This window comes from Anthonomus grandis, chromosome 4 (genome assembly GCF_022605725.1).
Source record: "Anthonomus grandis grandis chromosome 4, icAntGran1.3, whole genome shotgun sequence".
Classification (NCBI taxonomy): Eukaryota; Metazoa; Arthropoda; class Insecta; order Coleoptera; family Curculionidae; genus Anthonomus; species Anthonomus grandis.
In genome coordinates, this window is record NC_065549.1 from 31,817,198 (window position 1) to 31,840,821 (window position 23,624).

At 29.8% G+C, this 23,624-nt stretch overlaps 1 protein-coding gene across 1 annotated transcript in view; it reads left to right on the forward strand.

The window, feature by feature from the left end:
- Nucleotides 1-23,624, forward strand: part of LOC126735775 (adenosine receptor A2b-like) — a 421,693-nt gene that overhangs the window by 177,781 nt on the left and 220,288 nt on the right. Inside the window, exon 2 of the mRNA XM_050439882.1 lies at nt 22,520-23,161. Coding sequence (XP_050295839.1) covers nt 22,590-23,161 — 572 coding nt within the window. The 5' untranslated portion in view covers nt 22,520-22,589. The remainder of the gene's footprint in view (nt 1-22,519; nt 23,162-23,624) is intronic.

Sequence of the window (23,624 nt, forward strand, 5' to 3'; positions counted from 1 at the left end):
AAATTCAAAAAAACTAAAAATGCCAGAGCTCGTTAAAAAAAATGAAAATATAAGCTCTAAATATGTTATTTCTTTCATAAAACTAACTTTTATAAAAAGTTCGAAAAACTTTTTTTATAAAAATTATCTTTTAGCCTCTGGACCATTTTGATTTTTTTTTACTCATTTTTGATCGCTTATAATAACTCACCCTGTATACGGACCTGGTCCAAAAAGTATACAGTTCTTAAGACCCCACAAACCCTTGTCCTTATGTACTTAAAATTTCAAGTCGTTTAAAGGCTTTAAATTTGAGTTTTCGCCGTAGAAAGGAATTTTTACGATTTTTTACTTATTTTGACTTTAACTTGGTACCGCTCCCTTAGTGGGTACCGAAAAAAAAATTTCATCGTTTCGCTACCCATACAGCAAATGATATGAATTTTTATTTGTCAAAGAAACACGATTTTTGAGTCGGAGAGCAGGGACATATATAGTCGCTAACGTTCCTATAAACAATGTCCAATTAAAAAAAGGAAAACCTTTGATACTACGAGAAATTTAAGAATACGAATTACAAAGATTAAAATCATACAAGATGCCTAATATAAGTTATGTTAACCTTTAAGACTTATATGAAGTAAGAAGCCTGGCAAAGCACTTAGATCCAATTGGAGAAACCTCACCTGATGTATCCACCATATCAACAACATTTCAATTATTGCTATCACCATTATATTAATATTAGTGGTTATCCAGAAGAAAAAAATGCTTCCATGATGCTAGAAGCTAAAACCTGGAACTACTGCAATACCTCTTCAAGAACCAAGATATGAAGAGCCTGAAATGGCGCAAACGAAATCCATTATGTTTGCCTCTTAAGGAGGGAGTAGTTATATCCGTGAGAACCGCTGACTCTTCAACATAGACTTTTCCAATGGCGTAGTTAACCAAATGATCATCGTGAGAACTGCTGAATCTCCACAACGTGGTTGGCTGCATCATCATCATATTTTTATTATATAGACCCTTAGTTTTAAGATCTTTTTAGATTATTGTAAGATAATATTGTAAGACTATTGTAGTTATTATATAATATTATAAGCCTGTTGCTTTATGTCACTTTATCAGTTGTACTTTCTAAATAAATTTACTTTTTACAAAGTCATAGTGTCACAAAACGTTCGTAATTCAGGCGAGTAGCAGGGCGCACGAAATTCTTCCGTTTACTATAGATTCGTATTTGTAGTTATGTATAGAAAGAGTCTGAGTATCTTAATAGACAGTTTTATAGTGGTGTTCGCAAGTGCGTTCATTTCTATCTGAAAAACCTATGCAAAATTTCCTATGGAACATATCCTAATGAAACTATACTATTTGCTATGGATACGATATTTCTTATCTCAAGTTTCCTCCAGAAGTTCTAATCTATGCCTCGTACTTTGTCGGGCTTTGATCTGTCTGTGTACCATATCAAATTCTTACTATTCTTTCTTCAATCCACGTAACCCAGACTTCAATTAATCGAATACTAAATTTTTTGTTGTATTTCAATACATAATAATTATAATTGTTTAGCTTCGAATATTGATTTTTCCATCATATTTGAAAAAAAAAGTCCTTTAACTCTTTGAAGTACTTAGGGACAAAATTTAGCCCACCTACAACTCTACATGTGTGTTGGTGTAAAATTTAACCCACCTACAATTGTTTTTTTCCAATAATGTACGTCGGTTTATTTATTAAACCGTCTGACTATATGATCATATAAGCCTTAGAGATTAAGCGTATAAAATGCAGATGCTAGATTGTGCCTAGTGATTCAAGTGGTTATTCGTTTGTTTATGTTTTTTTGTTGCACGTTTCGTTCTAAAAAGGGTAAGATATTTTTGTTTTTTTTTTAAGTTTTATTATTATTTCGTTAAAAATATTTGATATACTTTTTATATAACTATTTTATACTAAATAACTTGAAACTATTGAGTTACTTACTTCTATATTCTGTATTTTTAACTATGGGTTAAATTTTGTCCCACCATACGAGTAAGGTTTTTTTTAGGTAGCAGCAAAATATGACAAGTGACCGATTTCCACAACCATTATCTTTTAAGCTGAGGAATCAATCAATGCTTTATTGTCAAGAAATTGTTACAATTTGTAGACAAAGCTGTAAAACAAAAAAAACACAAAAATGCAAACAAAACACAATTAAAAAAAAGAAAAACAAAACAAAATTAAAAAAAAATATAAATAAATAAATAGAATAGATTATCTACAATATATACAGATTAATACAATTTAGAAATTGTAAGTAGTCAAAAATATTATTATAAAATATACAATTTAATGTATACAATGTGAAAAAAAAAGATCATTAATAAATCTCTCTACGTTAAAAAAAATGTAAAAAATGTTTAAAAAAGTAAAAAATCCTAAAATAGCTACAAAAAGCAGTATACCTAAACATGTACAGATAGTAAAAATACATAATCTGCTAGTGCGAAATTTCAAATCAATGATTACAAAAAAAAATCGTTAACTGTGTAAAAAGCTCTCTCCAGTAAGAATGCTTTACGAAATGCAAAAAAAGATGTGATGGATTTAATTTCCAATGGCAGATGATTGTGCATTTTTTTTGCATTATATAATATGGAACTTTTGACCAACTCTGAATGTGGGGTAGGCAGGTATAGATGCTGAACCGTGTTTGCGTATTAGACAAAGGGACTCAAATATGAATAAAGATGGAAAAGTTAATATTTGAAATTTTTTGAAGAAATGCTGGCAATGACTTCTGTATTTAAGTCTCAGTGTATAACGTAAAGCTCTCTTTTGTAGTCTAAAAATACGGTCAAATTGAGTTGCACTACATGTACCCCAGAATGGAAGGGCGTATCGAAGGTGCGATTCAAAAAGGGCAAAATAAACTGTTCTAGAAGTAGACAGGCTAAGCTCCTTAGAAATTGATCTTAACGCAAAACAAGCGGAACTTAATTTTCTTGATAAAAAGTCAATATGTGTGTCCCATTTTAACGAGTTGTCAACAGTTAGCCCTAAAAACTTTACAGAATCAACTTCGTCAATTGTTGCATTACCAAGTACAAAAGATTGCAAGGTATTTTTATAGGACAACATTTTAGTTTTGGAAATGTTGAGACAAAGGAGATTAGAGTCGCACCATGATTTGATAGTAGTTAAGTCACTTGATACGGTTCTATGAAGTTTAGAAATATCCGGATCACTCCAGGTAAAACTAGTATCATCAGCAAATAGACAGACTTTACCGTTAATATTTAGATTAGCAATGTCATTGATGAAGATAAGAAACAAAATAGGGCCAAGTACGGAACCTTGAGGCACTCCACTTTGTATTGGCTTGCAAGAAGACATAGTCGAATCAATTCTCACAGCTTGACTTCTGTTACTGAGATACGACTTAAACCATTCAAAAGGCGCTCCTCTGAACCCGTAATATTGCAACTTTTTTAATAAGATGTCATGATTAACACAATCAAAGGCTTTAGAAAAATCACAGAAAATTGTTGCTGTAGGGTGTTGGTTGTTTAAGCTAGAGTATACATTATTAAAAAGAGAAAACATAGCATCATTTGTGCATTTGTTATTTAAAAATCCAAATTGATGGGAAGTAAGTATTTTATATTTTAGCAAAAATGATTGAAGTCTTTTTTTAACCAATCTTTCAATAATTTTTGAAAGTGTGGGAAGAAGAGCAATAAGGCGATAGTTGGAAGACTGATCTTTGTCTCCTCCTTTATGTAGTGGAATTATTATCGCCAACTTAAAGCAGTTAGGAAAAACACCTTTTTGAAAAGACTGATTAATTAGAGTAATAAGATGACATAATGTACATTCGGGCAGATTTGAAAACATTTTGAGAGTAATTCCATCAATTCCAGAAGAGCCTTTGTTTTTGATTTCCCTAATTGAACTGCAAAGCTCTGGTAACACTACGGGCGTAAAGAAGAAGCTGTGGAAATTCTCATTTGCAATGGGAAGATTATTGGTTTGACCGAAAATAATCCTTATAATGAAATTGAGAATATTGAAAATTCGGACAGTAAATTTGTAGGCATTCCATCAGATATCGACTCGGATAATGATTGTTGTAATGGAAATAATGTAGACAAGCCAGAAATCACAAATAATTTATCAGAACCAGATAATACGGTAATATCATCATCTGATGAAGAACCGGAGGAATGGCACCCCGAAGACCTTATTCCACTGAGCGAATTAAAAACATTCTTCAAAATACAGTGGAGTAAGAATAATAAAACGGTTCCACCTGTCCAATTTATGAAATATTCAGGACTAGCCCAAGTCATAAAGGAACTAGCTAGGGTGACACCATATAACATTTTTAAACTTCTGATTTCAGACAAAATTGTCGAATATATGGTGTTTCAAACAAACCTCTACGCAGAGCAAACTTTTCACAATTCCGGCAAAAGTTATAAGCCCACCGATAGTGTAGAAATGCGTACATTTATTGGTATAAACTTACTAATGGGTATCAAAATGCTGCCGTCATATCGGGATTACTGGAGTACAGATCCAATTTTACATGATCCCTACATTAGTAGACTAATAACTGTCCATCGCTTTGGTTGGCTCCTAAGTAATGTACATCTTAATGACAACAACTTCATGCCCAACCGAAATTCCGATAATTTTGATAAATTATATAAGGTAAGACCATTTTTAGAAATGTTGAAATCCAATTTTCAAGCCTGTCTGCATCCTCACGAATTTTTATCAGTGAACGAGTCTATGATAAAGTTTAAAGGCCGTTCTACGATCAAACAATACATGCCTACAAAGCCAGTAAAGAGAAGCTATAAAGTGTGGATGATAGCTGACAGCACTGGATATTGCTGGGATTTTGAAATATATTGTGGCAAAACTGGTCCTGATGCAGAAAAATGTTTGGGTACCAAAGTAGTGCTTCAGATGACACAAAATTTAAAACACAGGTACCATAAAATTTTCTTTGATAACTTTTTTACAAATGTAGCCCTAATGAATCAACTGTATCAAGAAAAGTTATATGCCTGTAATACTGTTAGACATACCAGAAAAAATCTGCCCCAATTTCTGGAAGATAAAGCAATGCACAGAAGTAACTGTGACTAGTACGTGAGTTCTACAGGATTTTCAGCATTTAAATGGCGCGATAAAAGAACAGTTCACCTTCTTTCAAATTATCACAGCCCAGATGACAAAACTGAGGTTAAAAGGAAAGCGAAAGACGGCAGTGTAAAAAACATACCTTGCCCAATAGCGCTGACTGATTACAATAAACATATGAACTCAGTAGATAAATTTGACCAAATGAGTGCAGTTTACGGCCTCGACCGAAAAAGCAAAAAATGGTGGCATAGAATCATGTTTTTCTTTATTTCTTTATTGATGCTGCTGTTGTTAATGCTTACGTGCTTTACAAGCTATCTGAAGGGCCTAAAATGAACATGAAAGAATTTCGTTTGAATATTATAGAACATCTAGTTGCTGACAAATTGGTAACATCGTTACAGGGTACCGAAAAACCATTACCAACTCCCATCAAAAAAAGGAAACCTTCCCAACCAGAAACGATTAGACTTACTCAAAGTACACATCAGTCAGTACGAACCAGTAGACGAAGATGTGCAGTCTGTAGTTCCAAGGAATTCCCCTATGTTTGGGAAAGAACAAGTCTTGTTTTCAGTCCTACCATACAAAATAACTTTAGACAGTGGTATGGTGGGTCAAAATATGTACCATGGGTTTTTTAAAGAAAAAAGTAAAAACTTTGATATTTCTCAATGTTATGTTTTATTTTAGAGCACCTGATTAGTTTTTATGTTTTGTTTCTTATAAATAAGAAAAATTTTTTTTTGTACCACTTGGGTAAATTTTTACCATTTTTTCTGTACCTCAAAGAGTTAAAATTATATACAACTTAAGTATTTTTACCAACGACTCGCACCAAAAACAGCTACTAATAAGATTTTTTACTAAGTAGGAATCTGCTTTTTTGCTGCACATTTTAATAAGCGTATTTTAATTTAAAAAAATACAAGCTAGGCTTATTTTAGTTTAATTTTCACTATAATGACGTTGGTATTTCAACTTGAATCACTAAATTACTTTTAGTAAAATAATTTACCTAAAGCTGCTTTAAAATTGAAATCACTGAAAAATAATATACATATTGCGACATGCTTTTTTAGTCATTTTAAATATCTGCAGAATTCAAATAAAGACATTGAAATGTACAGAACGTATCCTGAAAGAATACCCAATGTAAGTTATTTCGGTTGGCTGGAAAGGACTTTACGGGAGAATGGTTTCTTTATTTAGCTTTGAAATCGAAATCCTATAGCAATATTCGAATGGGATAAAAAAGAAATCAATACATTAGATGTGATAAAAAATTTTATTTTTTTAAATAAGACTTATCTTGCGGAATAAGTACAATATAAAAATTCTCTAAATAAAGATGTGTCATTACGGGAAAAATGTAGCAAGGGAAAATAAAAAATTAATCATGGCTCACTGATTTTCAGATAAAAGAAATATGATGTGGGTGGATTTCATGAAATAGCAGATATAAAAATAATAATAATAATAATAATAATAATAAATATTTTTTATTTGCATAGAAGAAACAAAAAAAATACAAGTTTACAAAATCTAGCAATAAATTTACGCAAATAAAAGGCCTACAAATTCAGAATTCTGCCATGGCAGATTCTGGTCTTTAACATTGTGGCCCCACACTTCATTAAAAAAAAAATGGTAATTTCAGTAACGCTCATTAACAGTAACGCTTAACTAATAACTGATTAAATACAGCTTTTTCTTTAATCCTATACCTAATAAACCTACATAATACTACATAAGAGTTCTAAATTCTAAATTTGACAGTTTAACATCAAGCAAAACAAAACAAAACAATACACACTGCAAATACCCAAAAAACAGATTAAATTTTTTGTTAAATAACAAAAAATAGAAAAATTATTGCAGACAATAAATAAATAAATAAAATGATCCCAATACCAAAAATTGCAATAAATTACTTAAGAAAACAACCATTCAAAAAGTTAAAAAAAAGAACTTAAATTATATACCCTGCTGATTCATTAGATTTACAATCATCCTCCTACGAAAAGTATTACAAGAAATTAATAATTGGTCCGGATCCAAATTTAAAGAATTTATTTGATAAGCAAAATTGTAAGAAAATGATCGTTTAAATAACTGTGTTTTATGTCTCGGAATGAGAATAGTATTTCTTCTTAAATTTAAATGGTGTACATCATTTCTAAAAGTTATTTTTTGATAGAGATAGGGCGGACTACGATATATTAAAATTTTATAAAAAAATGTTAAAGAATGAGCAATTCTTCGATTATGCATATTAAGCCATCCAAGTTCGTGAAGTTTATGGGAAATGCGGTTTCTCCTACGAATGCCAAATATTAGTCGAATGCAAGAGTTTTGGAGCTTTTGCAGTCTACCCCTATCCTCATAATCAAGACACCAGCCATACACTACATCACAGTAATTACATTGTGAAAGGACCAATGAATCACATAAAAGCTTCTTAATATCTTTACTTAAATAGTGTCTATGCAAATAAATTAATTTCAAAGCAAGATATGCCTTTTTAAGAATATTAGACACGTGATGTTTAAAACGAATATTATTATCTACTATAAGGCCCAAACTCTTACATTTGTCAACAACTGGAATTCTTTCGTCCCCCAATTTAATGTTTATACCATTTAAAATATTATTTACATTAGTTCGATTACCTATGAACATTATAGATGACTTCGAAGGATTTAATTTTAATAAATGCTTTGAAGAAACATCACAAATAGCTTGTAAATCTTGATTAATTTTAAACTCAGCCATTTTAAAATCTCCTGGTAAAAATGAATAATATAACTGCGTGTCGTCTGCGTAAAAATGATGGGCACAATGCTTTAATTGAAAATAAAATCTAGACGTGTAAATGATAAAAAACAAGGGTCCTAAAATACTACCCTGAGGCACACCACTTTCAACTTCCAAAGGATCAGATATGTCGTTATCTATTTTAACACGTTGAATCCTATTATTTAAATAAGAGGCAATTAAATTAATAGCAGCATCAGAAAAGCCAATATAATGAAACAAAGACTTTAAAATTGAGTGGCTAACGAAATCAAAAGCTTTAGTATAATCCAACAACACCAGAGCAGAAATCTTACCCTCATCTCTAGCCCGAATTACGTCATCAATAACGTCCGCCATAGCCGAAGTACAACTATAATTTGTTCTAAATCCAGATTGCTTAGGTGGTAAAATATCATTATTATTAAGAAAACTACGAATTTGAGAGTCTAGAATGCGTTCGAGAATTTTTGAAAACGTTGGTAAAATACTAATAGACCTAAATTGACTAAAATCAGTTGGATTATGCACTTTCGGCAATGGCAACACAAAGGCTTCTTTCCAGCATTTGGGAAAGTAGTTTTTATTAATACACTCGTTAACAATATGTAAAATAAATGGTATAATAAAAGGACAGCATAGTTGAATTAACGTAATATTAAGATTATCCACCCCGAATGCTTTAGACTTAATACGTAATATAATTGCAGAAATAGTATTATAGTCAGTGGGATGAAAAGAAAACTTATTTAAGGTTGGTAATGCATTCTGATCATAAAAATTAATTAACTCATCACAATTATCAATATTTGTCACTCTTGTACTATCTATAAAATATGAATTAAAATTGTTGGTATTTACAAAAGATTTAGGAATTTGCTTCTGCTTTGATGGCAATATTTTTCTTAGTTCACGCCACTTGTCCTTGTATGTACAATTCTCAAATTTATCACTATAAAAAGCCCTTTTTTCCGCTCTAATCGCTGTTGTTGTATAGTTTCTAAGCTGTTTGTAATAATTCCATTTAGCTGGCAGTTTAGTTGTTTTAAAATCCTTTAATGCCTTATTTCTTAATTTTTGCAATAGTTTAATATTATCCGTCAGCCACGGAGAATCTTTTTTTTTTCGAACAACTATAGTTTTAATAGGAGCATGCTTGTCGAATAATTTGAGTAAATTATTGTTTAAAAAATGTATCTTATCATCTATGGATTCGAATTCATATATTAAATGAAATGGAACAGCCTCCAAATCCTCTTGAAAGTTGTTTAGGTTTATATCTTTTAAGGATCTATAAGATACAACGTGCGGTTGTACAATAGACTCCGTCACATTAAATTCACAAAAAACGCCAAAATGGTCAGAAAATGTAGAGCTTATTATGCCAGATTTCAAAATGCCAACATGATTTGTAAAAATAAGATCTATAATTGAACTAGTGTTGTTGGTCATACGAGTATGCTCGGTTATAAGTTGCTTCAAATCGAAAGTTTCACACAAAGAAATAAGCTAAGAAATGTGTAATAGAAAACATTTAATCAATGAAAAAAGATTTTGTATAACAGAGGATCCATTACCGGTGGATATAAGGTAATATAAAGATTATTGAGCTTTTCAAAAATTATTTGGCATTAAGGTTGTCTTAGGAATAATGGCAGATTTATCTGAATTTCGTGAAATAGGTAAAAAAAAATTCTTAAATGATTGACTTCCATTGGTGGAATAGAGAAATGTTAAATATTTCTAATAAGGTTAATTCTTTACCACTCTATTAGATAAAGATCATCATAGAAAGAAGTTTTAAAAAAAGAAAATTAGGTTTAGTTTCTTTGTGATATTCTTCGGGGTAACGCAAGCAGATAACCAAAGGAAAATATCTACTTTAAGGAAGTCTGGGCTACTTACAGAGAGAAAAGAAATAAGAGGGACCATTTTCAATATCTAGATATATTTAATTTATATTTAAATTGTTGATTTTGTTAATTCGTTAATGTAAAAAATATTAAAATAAAATAATATGTATTTTTATTTCGTGATTCGCTTGAAGCATGTGTATTAAAGTTAAAAAACAAAAAGAAGCTACTTTAACTATTCTGCTTGCTTTTTTTTAAGTTGAGTACTTAGGAGCTCGAAGGATGTTTTAATACCAAACAAACAAAAATTAAATATTACTTTACAAAAGCTACTTATATTGTATATTATCCTAACGGACTTGCAACTTTAGTTTTAAGTAGCAGGTAAAAAATCCAGGTTTATATTTAGAAATATGAAATTGGAATCCATGTATGAAAAAACCAAAAGTTTTGTGGAATTAACCAATAGTCCAACCAAATAAAAACTACACATTTTAACATAAGAAACTATTTTAATAATACTGATAGTTTTTAATTAATAAAAAAATTAATTTCACCTATATACAGGGTGTTCATTTGAAAACTTCCCGCCACGGATTTATCGAAAACCACTGTTTAAAAAAAAACGCCGAAATACGTCAAAAGGTTTGTCAAGGGGGACAACTTTCTAACCTAAAATTACTTCACCCCCTTTCACCTATTGCCCCCCAGGGCATCCCCTTAAAAATTTTAAATGGCAAGGGGTATCGAGTAATAGCTTGTTTAAAAGGTCTTTCGAAGTCTTTTATTTTGACGTTTGATTTTTTTAAATAGGTCGATTCGTTTTCGAGAAAACTACAAAAATCTTTGTTTTAAGCTAAGTCCAAGTCTCATAAATCAAGCGTCTATTAAAAAGGTTACGCATTTCGCCGCATTAGGGCATTATCAGACCTATCTAAATACAAAAACTACACACTGACTCACACTAACATAAATAAAAATATAAAATAAAATAAGTTTATACCATCGTGTATCGTTATTGACCAATAACGATAAGTCAGAAGATGACATATTGGGTCTTAGATCCAATTTATATGAAACTCTTAATAACTCTCTCGGGAATACTCCCGCTTTAGGTATTTTTGTTGATTTGTCAAGAGCTTTTGATACTGTACATCATGAAATGTTAAAAAACTTTCTCTTATTTATTACATATCTGGCTTTCATTTATCATTTCCAAACAAACTTTATTACACCCTTAATAACTTCTTTAAAAAAAAGCGCCATCTTGTTAGAAATACTAATTATTTTTGTACTTTGTTTAGTATACCAACACCAATTTCATCCAAACAAATGACTCAAGGAACTATTTATTATCATACACTTACTGGTAAATCGGTTCAACTTGCATCTATTTTTTGGCAAAGTAAGCTGAAAAATTGTTTCCTCTTTAAAATATTGTGTGACACTATGAGGTAACCATGTGACTCACCAAAGTTTAAGTTGATAAAATGTCTTTTATTACTACATATTTTTGTTTACTATTCGCTTATAACTCAACCAATTTTGTTATTTTCAGCTTGTTTAGATAGGAGATTGTATGCCCCTTAAAATGATGTATCACACTTATGGTACTCAATGAAAATACAAGTTTAAGGTCGATAAAATATTATTCCCAGAATTTTTGGTTACTATACGCTTGTACGTCAACCCATTTTTTTTGCTGCTGTAGAATGGGTCATGCAATGGGGGTTCTTATTTCACATATCAAAGTCAGGTTAGCTAGAGGTGAGGAGATGATTGACAAAAGTTTGTCAAATATAACAATAAACGTGCCCCTGTATATTTAAATTGACGTGTTTTTTGTTTTTAAGAAGTGCTTTTTTGTTTTTATTAGGTTTGTTGTTACTGCAAATTTCTAAAAAGTTTCAAACTATTTCCAATTCATTCTTGATAAGCATGCGTAAACTTCTGATCAATTTGAAACGTCTGTGCGAACATCAAACACGGCTTGAATAGAGTGCAATTTAGAAGAAGAAAAACAAGAGAAATAACCTTACTTTTTTATGCCAGTGGGAAATGGGAAAATAAGTAAAACATAAACAAAAACAAGTTTACAATACAACCTTAAAATAGGTGTATATTATTAGTAGAGTTTAAAATTGTCTAATTGTTTGCTACCTATTAAATTGGGACACATTTTCATCTAAAAAGTTTTAATTTTTAGGGCTTATCCGTTCTTCAAGTAAATCTTCAAAAAATCTGTATTGGAATCTAAAAATTCTAAATTCTAATTCTTCCGACGATTCAAAATCACTCATTTCCTTAATGTGTATTTTTAGACTATTCCAATAATTTAAACTACAATTTCAAAACGAATTTTATAGGGATTATACAAAACTAGATTATAGGTTATTAGTTTTACAGTGTATGTGTAGGTTTCAAGGCCTGATAATGCCCTGCTTATACAGGGCGAAACACGTGTAGCCAATAAAATTTGCTTATGATACCGTGACATTGTTTTTTGTTTGTTTGTTTACATTTTGTGTTGTCTCAAAAAATGGATGAGGAATTTATATTATACAAAACGACAAAATACAAACAAAAATTTAGAGGTTATGTTATTATTTAGAAGATAGGCTACATGAATTCTCTGACACTTTGCTTCAAATAAATCCAAAAACAAGTCTGACTATCAGATAACGATGAGAAATTTGTATAAGAACAACAAACTTTTGATTTGAAACCAATCAGAAAATTCTGTGCGAACGCATTTTACTCTATTGCGCATGTTTATTTGTCAAAAACTTGTTTCTTACTGCTGTGAAAACAAACCTATTACGGATGGTTCGTTTTGAAATGAAACCCCGGGGGGAAAAAAGCCTATTAAAACTTGACAATGTCGGTAAAATTATTAGTTATTCCGATGATACTGAAATTTTCTATACAGCTTTACATCTCGTCATCTCTATCATACTTTACAGATTATTTCTAACTGGTTTAGGCAATAAATTATTACTTAATGTTTAAAATACTAAATATATTACTTTTACATCCTACAATTCCAATCTTCCTAAAAACAGACCCGTAAAAATAACTCAAAATATTGCTATACTCGAGACACATATTTGCATGGGGCGAGTAAGAAATTGCCATCTTGAACAAGTAAATGTCATTCAAGAATAGATAATAACATAGTTTAAAAAAAAATATATAATTAACAATAATATTGTTTAAAGAAGTAAAAATTTGAGATATACGAAAATTATATGTGCAACATCTGTTATTGTGTATTAATAAAAATCAAATGAAGTTCGATCGTATTAACGTTGATTGAATATTTGGGAAGATACGCAATCCTGTGTTAAAAAGTGTACCCGGTCGACTATCGGATTGCCGTTCAGTTTCGTGCACCGTGTGGTGCTGCCGCAAAGCGTCAAATCTAGGAACGATTTATTTTAGCTGCGTGGACCTGGCTTTTGGCTTCTTTGAGTCAGGTTTTCAACGACGATGGAATCTCCGGTTACGCGGCCGAGTTGGATATTTTTTTAAGATATGGGATGATGCTGCCAACTATGTTTTTATTATTTTTTTTTAACATACAACACAGTGTCATTTATGTAGTGGTCAAGTGATAAGTGATATACTTAAGGGTGGAGGCATATTGAAATTTCTTAAAAGTTAAATTTTATAAACAAATAATTACTTACCAAAATATGTTTTTGAGACAAAAATTAATACAAAAATATATATAAAAAGCTATTTTTACAAAATTACCAAAAAAGTTTAATACAAGTTATAATTCCAACAAACATTATGTTTCCTTCATTTTGTGTTCAAGAGGGTCAAGTTTTTAAATAAAAAGCCCGTTGCACTTAATTAACTAAAAACTAATATACAAAAAATATGTGGAACAAATTTTAAGATATAAGTAGGTTTCACGTAAATATTATAAAGAATAATTTAAATAATTCATAAGACTTAATACCGATGGTAATATAACTTCTTGATCAATATTTTTTTGTAAAAAGTAACCCATTTTGTCATGTGATTCAATATCTGAAAAATTGTGCAGCCTAGTGAGATCTGTAAAGTAAGGGGTTGTGAGTGAGGATGTTAATAGAAATAGAAAATAGGCCACATTTTAAGTTTTAAGCGACACAGGAAAATTCTTAATTACCAGTTGTTACAACTATACTTAAAACTATAAAAAGATACCTAGTAACAAAAAAAAACATTTTGTTTAAAGACCCCGCATCACGGTTATACAGGACGTCAATAGAGGTGGTCAATTAGAGGAAAGTTGAGCAATATAGTGTCCTTTTATAATAAAATCTAAATACTTCCTAAATTTTGCAAAAAACTGAAATTTGGCAAAATCATTTTATTTTTTTTCTGGCGTTATTTCAAAATATATGACAAAAGTATTTATTAAGTGAATAAATTATTGTGACCACTTTTTCTCACCTATACGATGACACCTTTAAATTTAAAATACGACGTTCTGTCTTTAAAGAGCCATCATCAACTTTGTTTTTCTTTGTCGGCGCTATATTGACCATTTGCAGTTTAACGACGCGGGAATCTTTGGGCGCCCGGCCGTTTTGTTATTTTTTTAAGACAAGGGCGATGATGATAACAGCGCTTTTATTTATTTTGTTATTGCCGATATTTAAATGCGCTGTGATCTCGCATAAATAACTAGATAAATGTGGTGGTCAATATATGTAATGTATGCAATGTATGTATGTAATGTATTGGAAGGTGCTATCTCTTACAACTTAAATTTTATTAACAAATAATAAATTACTTACCAAAATCCTTTTTTGAGACAAAAATAAATAAATAAAAACAAAAGAAAAATTCAATAAGCTTTTATTTATTAATTAGAAAATTAACAAAAATATTAAATAAAGGTGATGATATAGGTAGGTTTCACGTAAATATAAAGAGTAAATTAAATAATTAAAGATTTAATATCTATATACGATACTATAGTTTTTTAGAGTGAATAATTTATTGCAAAAAGTAGCCCGTAATGTGATTTTTGACAATACGGGTTTGTGAAACCAGCCAATATCTCAAAAACTGTGTAGGGTAGTGAGATCTGTGAAGTACACTTTTTTTGGACAAAAATATTGAAAAATAGATACCTTTAACTGAAATTAATATAAAAATAAAATCGCAAAATTTAAAAGGTTTTGAATAAGGGTGTAACAACACTATAAAATATAGAAAATAGGCCACATTTTAATTTGCAATACAGGCCAACACTTAATTACTAATTCTTAAAACTAGAAAAAGTTAATAAGAAAAAAAACAAATATTTTGTTTAACAGTATGAAGGGTCTTTAATTAGGCGAAAGTTGCGCAATATAAATGCAATGATTCAATAAATGCAATCTAAAAATTGGAAAAATGCCAAATACTTCCTAATATTCAGGAAAAAGGTGAAATTTGGCAAAATGGTTTTTTTATTTTTTTCTGGCGTTATTTGAAAATATAAAATAAAATCATTTATACATTGTTGTAAACACTTTCTCTCATTTACAAGTTAACATCTTTAACTTTTAAATACGACGTTCCTTCTTTAGAGAGTCATAATCAACTTTGTTTCTTCTTGTCGACGCCATGTTGGCCACTTGCAGTTTTGAATAACCCTTTTAATTACATTATCAACGAGGTAATTTCTAGCTAGTAGTTGGAATCATCCCTATTAAATATTATATACCTCTCTCTCTTTTAAATACAATTTCGAATTTCAAAAAATTCAAAACATACTTTATTCATAAATACATGGTACCTACTTGTTGACATGGTACTTTTATGATATAAAATAGGCACATTAATCGACATAATTTAAAAACAATACACAATAGTGGGTTCAACATACTAGTATAAACACAAAATGTATTTTCAATTTCAAAGCAAGACGACTTAAAATTTTTTTAGAGTAACATCACAAATTCTAACCTTTACATCTTTACTAAAAACTAATTATATACTATTGGCCTATTCCTAACTATCTTCAAAAAATTCTAATGCTATAAAAATATTTGCTTTTAAGAAGTTTCGTTAAGGACTTTTTAAAGCGAGGAGACTTTTATGACATTTGGAAAATGATTAAAAATTTTTATGCTCAAGTAAATAAGAGAATTCTTAGTTCACTTTTCGGGATGGGCATTGGAATATTGTATTTTTTTCTGATATTATAATGTTTTAAGGAGCCATTATTTTGAAGATACAATTTATATTTTTTGTATATTAGTCAAGCAGACTCAACAATAAACAAGCAACACAAGGAAAGTATCTTTAAATAGGGGTCTGCATGTCCTGTGGAGATTTATGACACATATATTTAATGGCTTGTTTTTTAAAAACAAACATCAAGTCAAAAAGCCGTTTACTAATGCAACTCCAAAATGTTATTCCATACTGTAGGTATTTTTGTATGAAAGTAAGTTCCAACTTTCGACAAAAAAATATCAATCTCAGTTCATTTAAAACCATTCTAACAGCATAACATCGTCTAGCCAGTTTTTGCCTCCTGACATATCTCCATAAAACTTAGGTTTATGATCGATAACAATTCCAAGAAATCTGTTAAAATTATTCACTTCCAATTCTTTGTTGTGAATCATGAACTGCTCTGAGCATAAAAACTTAACAATTTAGTCTTATCTATGTTTAAAGACATCAAATTAGCATCAAACCACTGTTTAATCATTAATAAATCTTTAGAAATTGTTCTAGGTTAATGTGCTTTTATTATTGTCCATAAGATAGTGGTGTCATCTGCAAAAATAGTGAAGAATCCTCTTATCTGGAGAGACCCCAGGTCATATATACAATAGAAATAAAATAGGACCGAGAAACGAACCCTGCTTACTACACAAAGTTCAGACAAACTGCCATTTGGCCAAACAAACTTTTTTCTGTCTAACAAAACAAAATTTTAACCATTCTAGAGCAACTCCCCTAAACCCATATCTAGAAAGCTTACCGAGCAGTATTCCATGGTTGACACAGTCAAAGTCTTTAGAGAAGTCGCAGAATACCGCTGCAGCAAAGTGACTTTCTTCAAGCTGAAATATAATCTCTCCAGGAATGAAAACATTACTCGACATTCATTTAATATGTTATTTTTTTTAATTAGGAAAGCTACCATTCGTACTATAACCAGTTTCTCAATAACTTTAAAGGCTTTTTAGGCTTTATTTTTATCCTTTTCATGAATGAATTTCATCATGAAAACAATTATTGAAAATACTTAAAACACTAAAGACCATAAACATAATATATTGATTTAAAATTTTCTTAAAGTAAAAAAAAGAAAAAGAGAAAATGGCTCTCATAGACATGAAGAGACAGTATTTTTAAGAGTTCGGATTGATTTTTGTAGATAAAATAGATAATTTTCTGTGAGGTTTATAATTAGATTTTTTTAAAGATTTTCTAATAAGATTTTGAGATTCCCATATTAGGTTGTTATAAATCAAAGTCTTAATTAATATACGCACACTGATTAATTTTGCCTAAAGAAGCCATCGTCTCACAAACTAAACACATTTACATATATCTATCTATTTGTGATTATGATATCCAAGAAAAATTTTTAACAACTACCAAATTGCAATACGGCAAACACGAACCTGTGCAAAAACTCTCCCACACGACTCGGATGATCGGCCGATTACTAATGAGAAGCGACGGACGAAATTATTTTCGCGCATACTGGAGAGAATCGCCATCTATTTTTCACGCATATTTGCGGTCACGTTTTAGCCCATAAGGTTGCGTATCTTCCCAAATATTCAATCAACGGTATTAACCATTACCAGGGTACAAAAAATTGACAAAATAGACCAAAATGAAAAAATGAAAAAAGTATTGGTTAACGATATTTTAGTTATATAGCTTTAAACACTTTCAGTTTAGTTCCTAGTGGTTTACAAAAAAATATAAAAGAAGAAAGTTTTAAATCTGCAAACTCTGGATCCAGCAAACATACCGCATTATTTACCATAATTAGTTAAGAACCAAAATTGATTTACCTTTGAAAATAAATATGATATTTTCAAATTATTTGATATTATCAAATTGAAACATGAACTACCGAATTCTACATTATAAATTACCAAGCTATGACTCTAATGATAAAAGTGACTAACCATTACCAAACTAAGTTTATTAGCATTAAGGTTTCTATGTGTATTCAATTTTGTCTTAATTTAAGTAATTTTTATTTTTGACTTAATAAATGTATATTATTATTACATGGTCGCCAAAAATAATAACCCAAACATTCGGACTGAAAACTTCTGTGATTTTTTTCCCGAGATCAATATTGAATAACGAAAATGTTGTATTTCCCATGTGATGAAAAAAAATTATTTCAAAATAGAATATTTCCTAAAAAAATTATTTTTTTATTGCCGCTGGTCTTTGGGAAATATCTGCTAAATTTTGAAATATTTAAAAATTTTGTAACTATGTTTTTTCTAAAATTGTTTTTTTTTGCAAAGAATTTGCGGTATATTTTAAAATGCCAACGAAAACAAATCCATATATTAATAATTTCAACACTTTTAAAAAGAGTATAACCAGCTGTTCAAACTTAAAAAAAAATAATAGCAATTTAAAATTCAATAGTGCAGGGTGCAGTCACACAGCAAAATGGGTCATGCCAATAATATTATTGTCAATTATATAGTAGAGACATTAGGAAGCTATTCAGTAACCGTAGGAAATTATGTATTACCCTAATAACGTAAATAAAAAAGTAACTTTTTCAAATAATAATATTTTAGATCCCATTAATAAATATGCACCCTTTAGAAAAAAAAATGATCAAAGCGAAGACATTTGTTCCGTGGATCACCAATAATATTAAACATAAAATGAAATTACGCGATAAAGCCCAGGTAATCCAATAAGCCCAATAAAACACAGGTTAGTTTAGGATATTACTGTGTTTTGAGAAACTGTAGCAAATATGCTATTGTTAGAAAAAGATCACATATTTTAATCAATCCTCTGCAAAAATTGATAGAGATTTTTGGACTTACGCAAAACGATTAAATCCAAATAAAAACACTTTATCATTCCTCTACCAAAAGCCAATGATATACAAGAATTCACGATCTAAGGCCTAAAAAAATGTTATCAGTAATATCTCAGATTTTAAAAAAGTATATCTGTGAACAAATGTGATAATTTTTTTAATTTACCGGTTAGAAAAAGAGTTCCACAAAGCTCTATCTTGGTGCCCTTTTATTTTCACTTAATGTGATCGATATGTATAAAGCTATACAATGCTCTAAATTTTTGCAATGCGCTGATGATTCACAACTTTATATATTATTTTCCCTGCATAATTTATGATAATTTTATTAGAACTTTAACAAAGACTTAAACAGTACTAATGACTATGCAATAGCTCATAATCTCAAGTTAAATAGTAAAAAATGCTCAATTATGTTCTTTGGAACAAACAAAAATTTAATTCTCTAAGTTTCTAATATTTTAAAGATTCGTATAAATCAACAGCTAATAAGTATAGTATAGTCCCAGAGTCAAAAAATTTAGAAATAATTTTTGAATCTTGGTTTTTTTTGAATCGCAGTTTATCTGCAACTAAAATATATTTATTCTTTTAAAAACACCTGTCAATTAAAGTTAAGTACCCTTTATAATAATAATAATAATAATAATAAATGCCTTTATATTACGAAAATAGTTACAAAAGTTATTATCCAAAAATGCGGCGAGATCTAGCCTGGGGCTACTCTATCTAACCGCACTGCTAACTTAACATACGAAAGCATAACAAAAAGAAGAAAAAAAGAGAAGCCTAAAATTATAAGAAACCTAAAATAGAATTTTGCTTATATTACATGACGTAATTAATTATTAAAATAATTATAATTATATCTAGTTTATAAAAGAAAAAAGTAATTAGTGATATAACTTAAAATTAAATGAAATATATATTTTTTATATTTTAGTTATTAGTTCGCAGTGTTAGAAAAGTAAGATTTGACAGCTTTTCGAAATAAGACAGCCGAGGTTTTAGCTTTAAGGTTATTTGGCAATGAATTATATACCTTAACCGCACTATAACTGAAAGACCCTTGGAATTTGGAAGTTCTATGATTTGGTATCAAAAGGTTTGCAGAGTGGCGCATTTCACGGCCATGTATGCTGTTATGACTGGATAATTTGTCATATAGATATTGGGGAAGTTTATTATGGAGTACCTTATAAACAAAAACAGCCATATTGATTTTATAACGTTCATCCAAATTCAACCAGCCAGAGGCATGAAATAACGGGGTGACGTGATCAAATTTTCTTCTATCGTAGCAAAACTTTAGGCAAGCATTTTGTAGCTTTTGTAGGCTTAACTTGTCCTTTTGAGCAATTATATAACACGTTAATTCTTTTTTTGTTTGATTCTAGAGACATTATCTACCCCAGCTTCCTCATAGCGGTATATAATTGAATAAAAAAAGTTTAGAACTTTTGTTTAAAGTTCTCTTTCAATATTCCATTTAAATGACACGCAACTCCATTCTTATATGACTATTATCATTTGTCAAGACTGGCTAACAGACCTAAAAAATATTATATATTTTCATTTACCTACAGAATTTTAAATACTGAAAAGTCAGCTAAGGGCCTTTTTTGTTGCTGGTCAAAATTCCTATTTAAGTAGAAATAAAGATAAATTTATTATCCAGCGACATTCTACGGCATCTTTTCAGAAAGCTTTTAGATTTATTGCTGTTAAAATGTGGAACCCGTTGCCAGACGGTTTTAAAGGTTGATTCTATGGTCTTGTCCTTAAAACAATAAAGATCACATATTTTTGACTTTTTTCACATTGTTGAATGGGTGGAATATTAATATACATATATTATAATTAGTTTGTTTGATGTCCTGTACTTTTAGTTAACTAACTTAGTTTTGTATATAATTAAGTTATTTGATTAATTTTTTCGCATACCCGATCTAAATAGTCACCATATTAAATTAAATTTTTGCTTTTTTGCCAAACATGCACCGTCTTCTGCATATTTTCTCCTAAATCCTTATTTAGCGCCCCAGATCTATACTCAATCTATAGTATTATTTTTTAATACCGCTCTGTTCGTGAGTGGCAATAGACTAAAATATATTCTCTTGTACTTCATTTTAGTTTATCCGATTTATCTTCGTGATGATTCGTGGTATATCGGATATCCATAATCATGAAATGTTTCTAATTTTTCTAGTACATTTTGTAATATCTTTTTTAGTACGTAATGTATTTTTTGTGTTCTGTTGAATTTAAATTTGAATTTAAAAATCTTTGTTATATGCAAAATCAGTAATTTATTAATATTAGAGAAAAGTCAAACAAAATCATTTACAGGTCGAAAATCGTTTAAAATCTGTCTTTAATATACGATTGAAAAAATTACTTTCATACCTACATTTTTATAGTTACCAGTAAAATTTAATATTGATTGCGATAGGATATAATAATATATACGGGTATACAGTGACGGGTGGTTTCCTAGGAGCTGCACTGATGGATTGTTTCCTACTTATAGTACAGGATAATTATGCACAAGACAAATATTGAAAATTTACCTACATAGCAGGGCCATAGAGGTACACAACTAAAATATATTAGCAGTCTATATCAATCTCGTTGATCTAGACTGCCTTATATATATTTTTAGATTTTAAATCTCCGAACATTTAAGTATAACATCTTATACCTTAGTCATATGACTCGTATAATATATTAAATTTTATATAAAAAATGACGTTTGCAGGTCGTGAAAATACCATTTTTTTCATACGTACATACGGAGGGTCTTGTTATTAAATTTGGATTTGATTTCTAACAAACGAGGATCGACTTTCATAACATTTGCATAATGGATTTGGAAAAATTACCAAAAGATATTTTTCTGAAAAGGAAATCCCTTATTTTCATAATTTTATTGTACCTAGTATTCAAAATAAACTTAAGCTTGCATAGGGTTATCTATCTCGATAACTTATAGTTATCGAAATATTATACAATTAATATCTAGTTATTATGTTTTTAATTTATGTAATGCTTTTATGTTGCTTTTAAGTTTTGGGAAGAAAACTAATCATTACGTTTGATAATAATTAGACTATATATTATTAAAATACAACCATGGTACTCTTTTTATACTTTTTCAAATAAGAAAATAAAAAAAATTAAGTAGAAATTCTGAAGCAAAAAGTCTAAATGATGAAGATATCTAATAAAGATAAATTGAAACCGTATGATCGATAGTATATGTATAAATGGATGTAAAGGCAATTTCTCAAGCAATATTGTTTGATTTAGGGCTGCAACAGTAACCCATAAGTTATTACTTCATATTACTATAATGCTATAAAAAACTTTCCAGATTTACTAGGTATGTCGTAGCAGGTATTGGAATACATGATGACCTTTCAGGTACATAAAATGTCTATAAAATATATATATATATATATATATATATATATATTTTTCTTTTTTTTTGATACGGTTCATTATGGGATCTATAGGAATATTAATTTGAAAAATGTAGTTATACATTCTTATCCCCTTATAAAATACAACGCAAACAAAAATATGACAAAGTAAATCTAAAAGTATTTAAAATGAAGTTTTAATAATAAAATTCAACCAAACTTACAATAGATTTCTTAAATTTGCGCAAACTAATTAGAAACTTTTTTTTCAGAGCATACATTATGAATTCTCCATCAACCCTAAGAAAGTTACCGGACAGTTAATGACTACATGACTACTCAATGGACGACTTGCTCTTCAACTACAGTCAATTGGCACTCATCGGGACAAATCACGCTGACTTCACTGCCGACAATTTTTCTGAGGTCAACATCAGTAGGTCGGTCACACGGCTGACCTCGCCATTAACCGTAACCATTGTAGTGCTCATAGTGTTTTTACTTTCGCCAATGATCCTAATTGGTAATTCCCTAGTGTTAGTTTCCATGTACCGCTTTAAGCGGTTACGGACACCGAGTAACTATTTAGTTATGTCACTAGCAACTAGTGATTTGGGTGTAGGCATGTTCTTGCCAGTAGGATTCTATTTAGAACTTAACGGTGCTAATACGTTTTCAGGGTTTCACGTATGCTTATTTAGTTACGGGATTATCATCACATTGTGTTGTGTATCTGTATTAGTGATGGTCGCTATCGCCGTGGATAGGTTTACGTCTCTAGCGCGGCCGTTAAGATACAATAATTTAATAACACACTCAGCAGTGGAAAGGTATATTGTGATATTTTGGGTATATTCTAGTATGGTTGGCTTTACCCCGCTGGCATATGCTGTTTTTGTGGAGAGTAAATCTAGGTAAGACTATTACTGTAACCTTAGAACATTGAATGCCTAGAATTAGCCTAGCTACAAATAAGAGGCAAGGTGTTTGAGTTCACCATCTGTCAGGCAATAATGTTAAATCGATTTTCCAATTTTTCATACAATAAATATTTTTCCTAATCCACTGAATATTATTTTAATGTGTTGTATGTTGTAACAGCTAAAAAATTTATCTTCGTGATGATTCGTGGTGTATCGGATATCCATAATCATGAAATGTTTCTAATTTTTCTAGTACATTTTGTAATATCTTTTTTAGTACGTAATGTATTTTTTGTGTTCTGTTGAATTTAAATTTGAATTTAAAAATCTTTGTTATATGCAAAATCAGTAATTTATTAATATTAGAGAAAAGTCAAACAAAATCATTTACAGGTCGAAAATCGTTTAAAATCTGTCTTTAATATACGATTGAAAAAATTACTTTCATACCTAC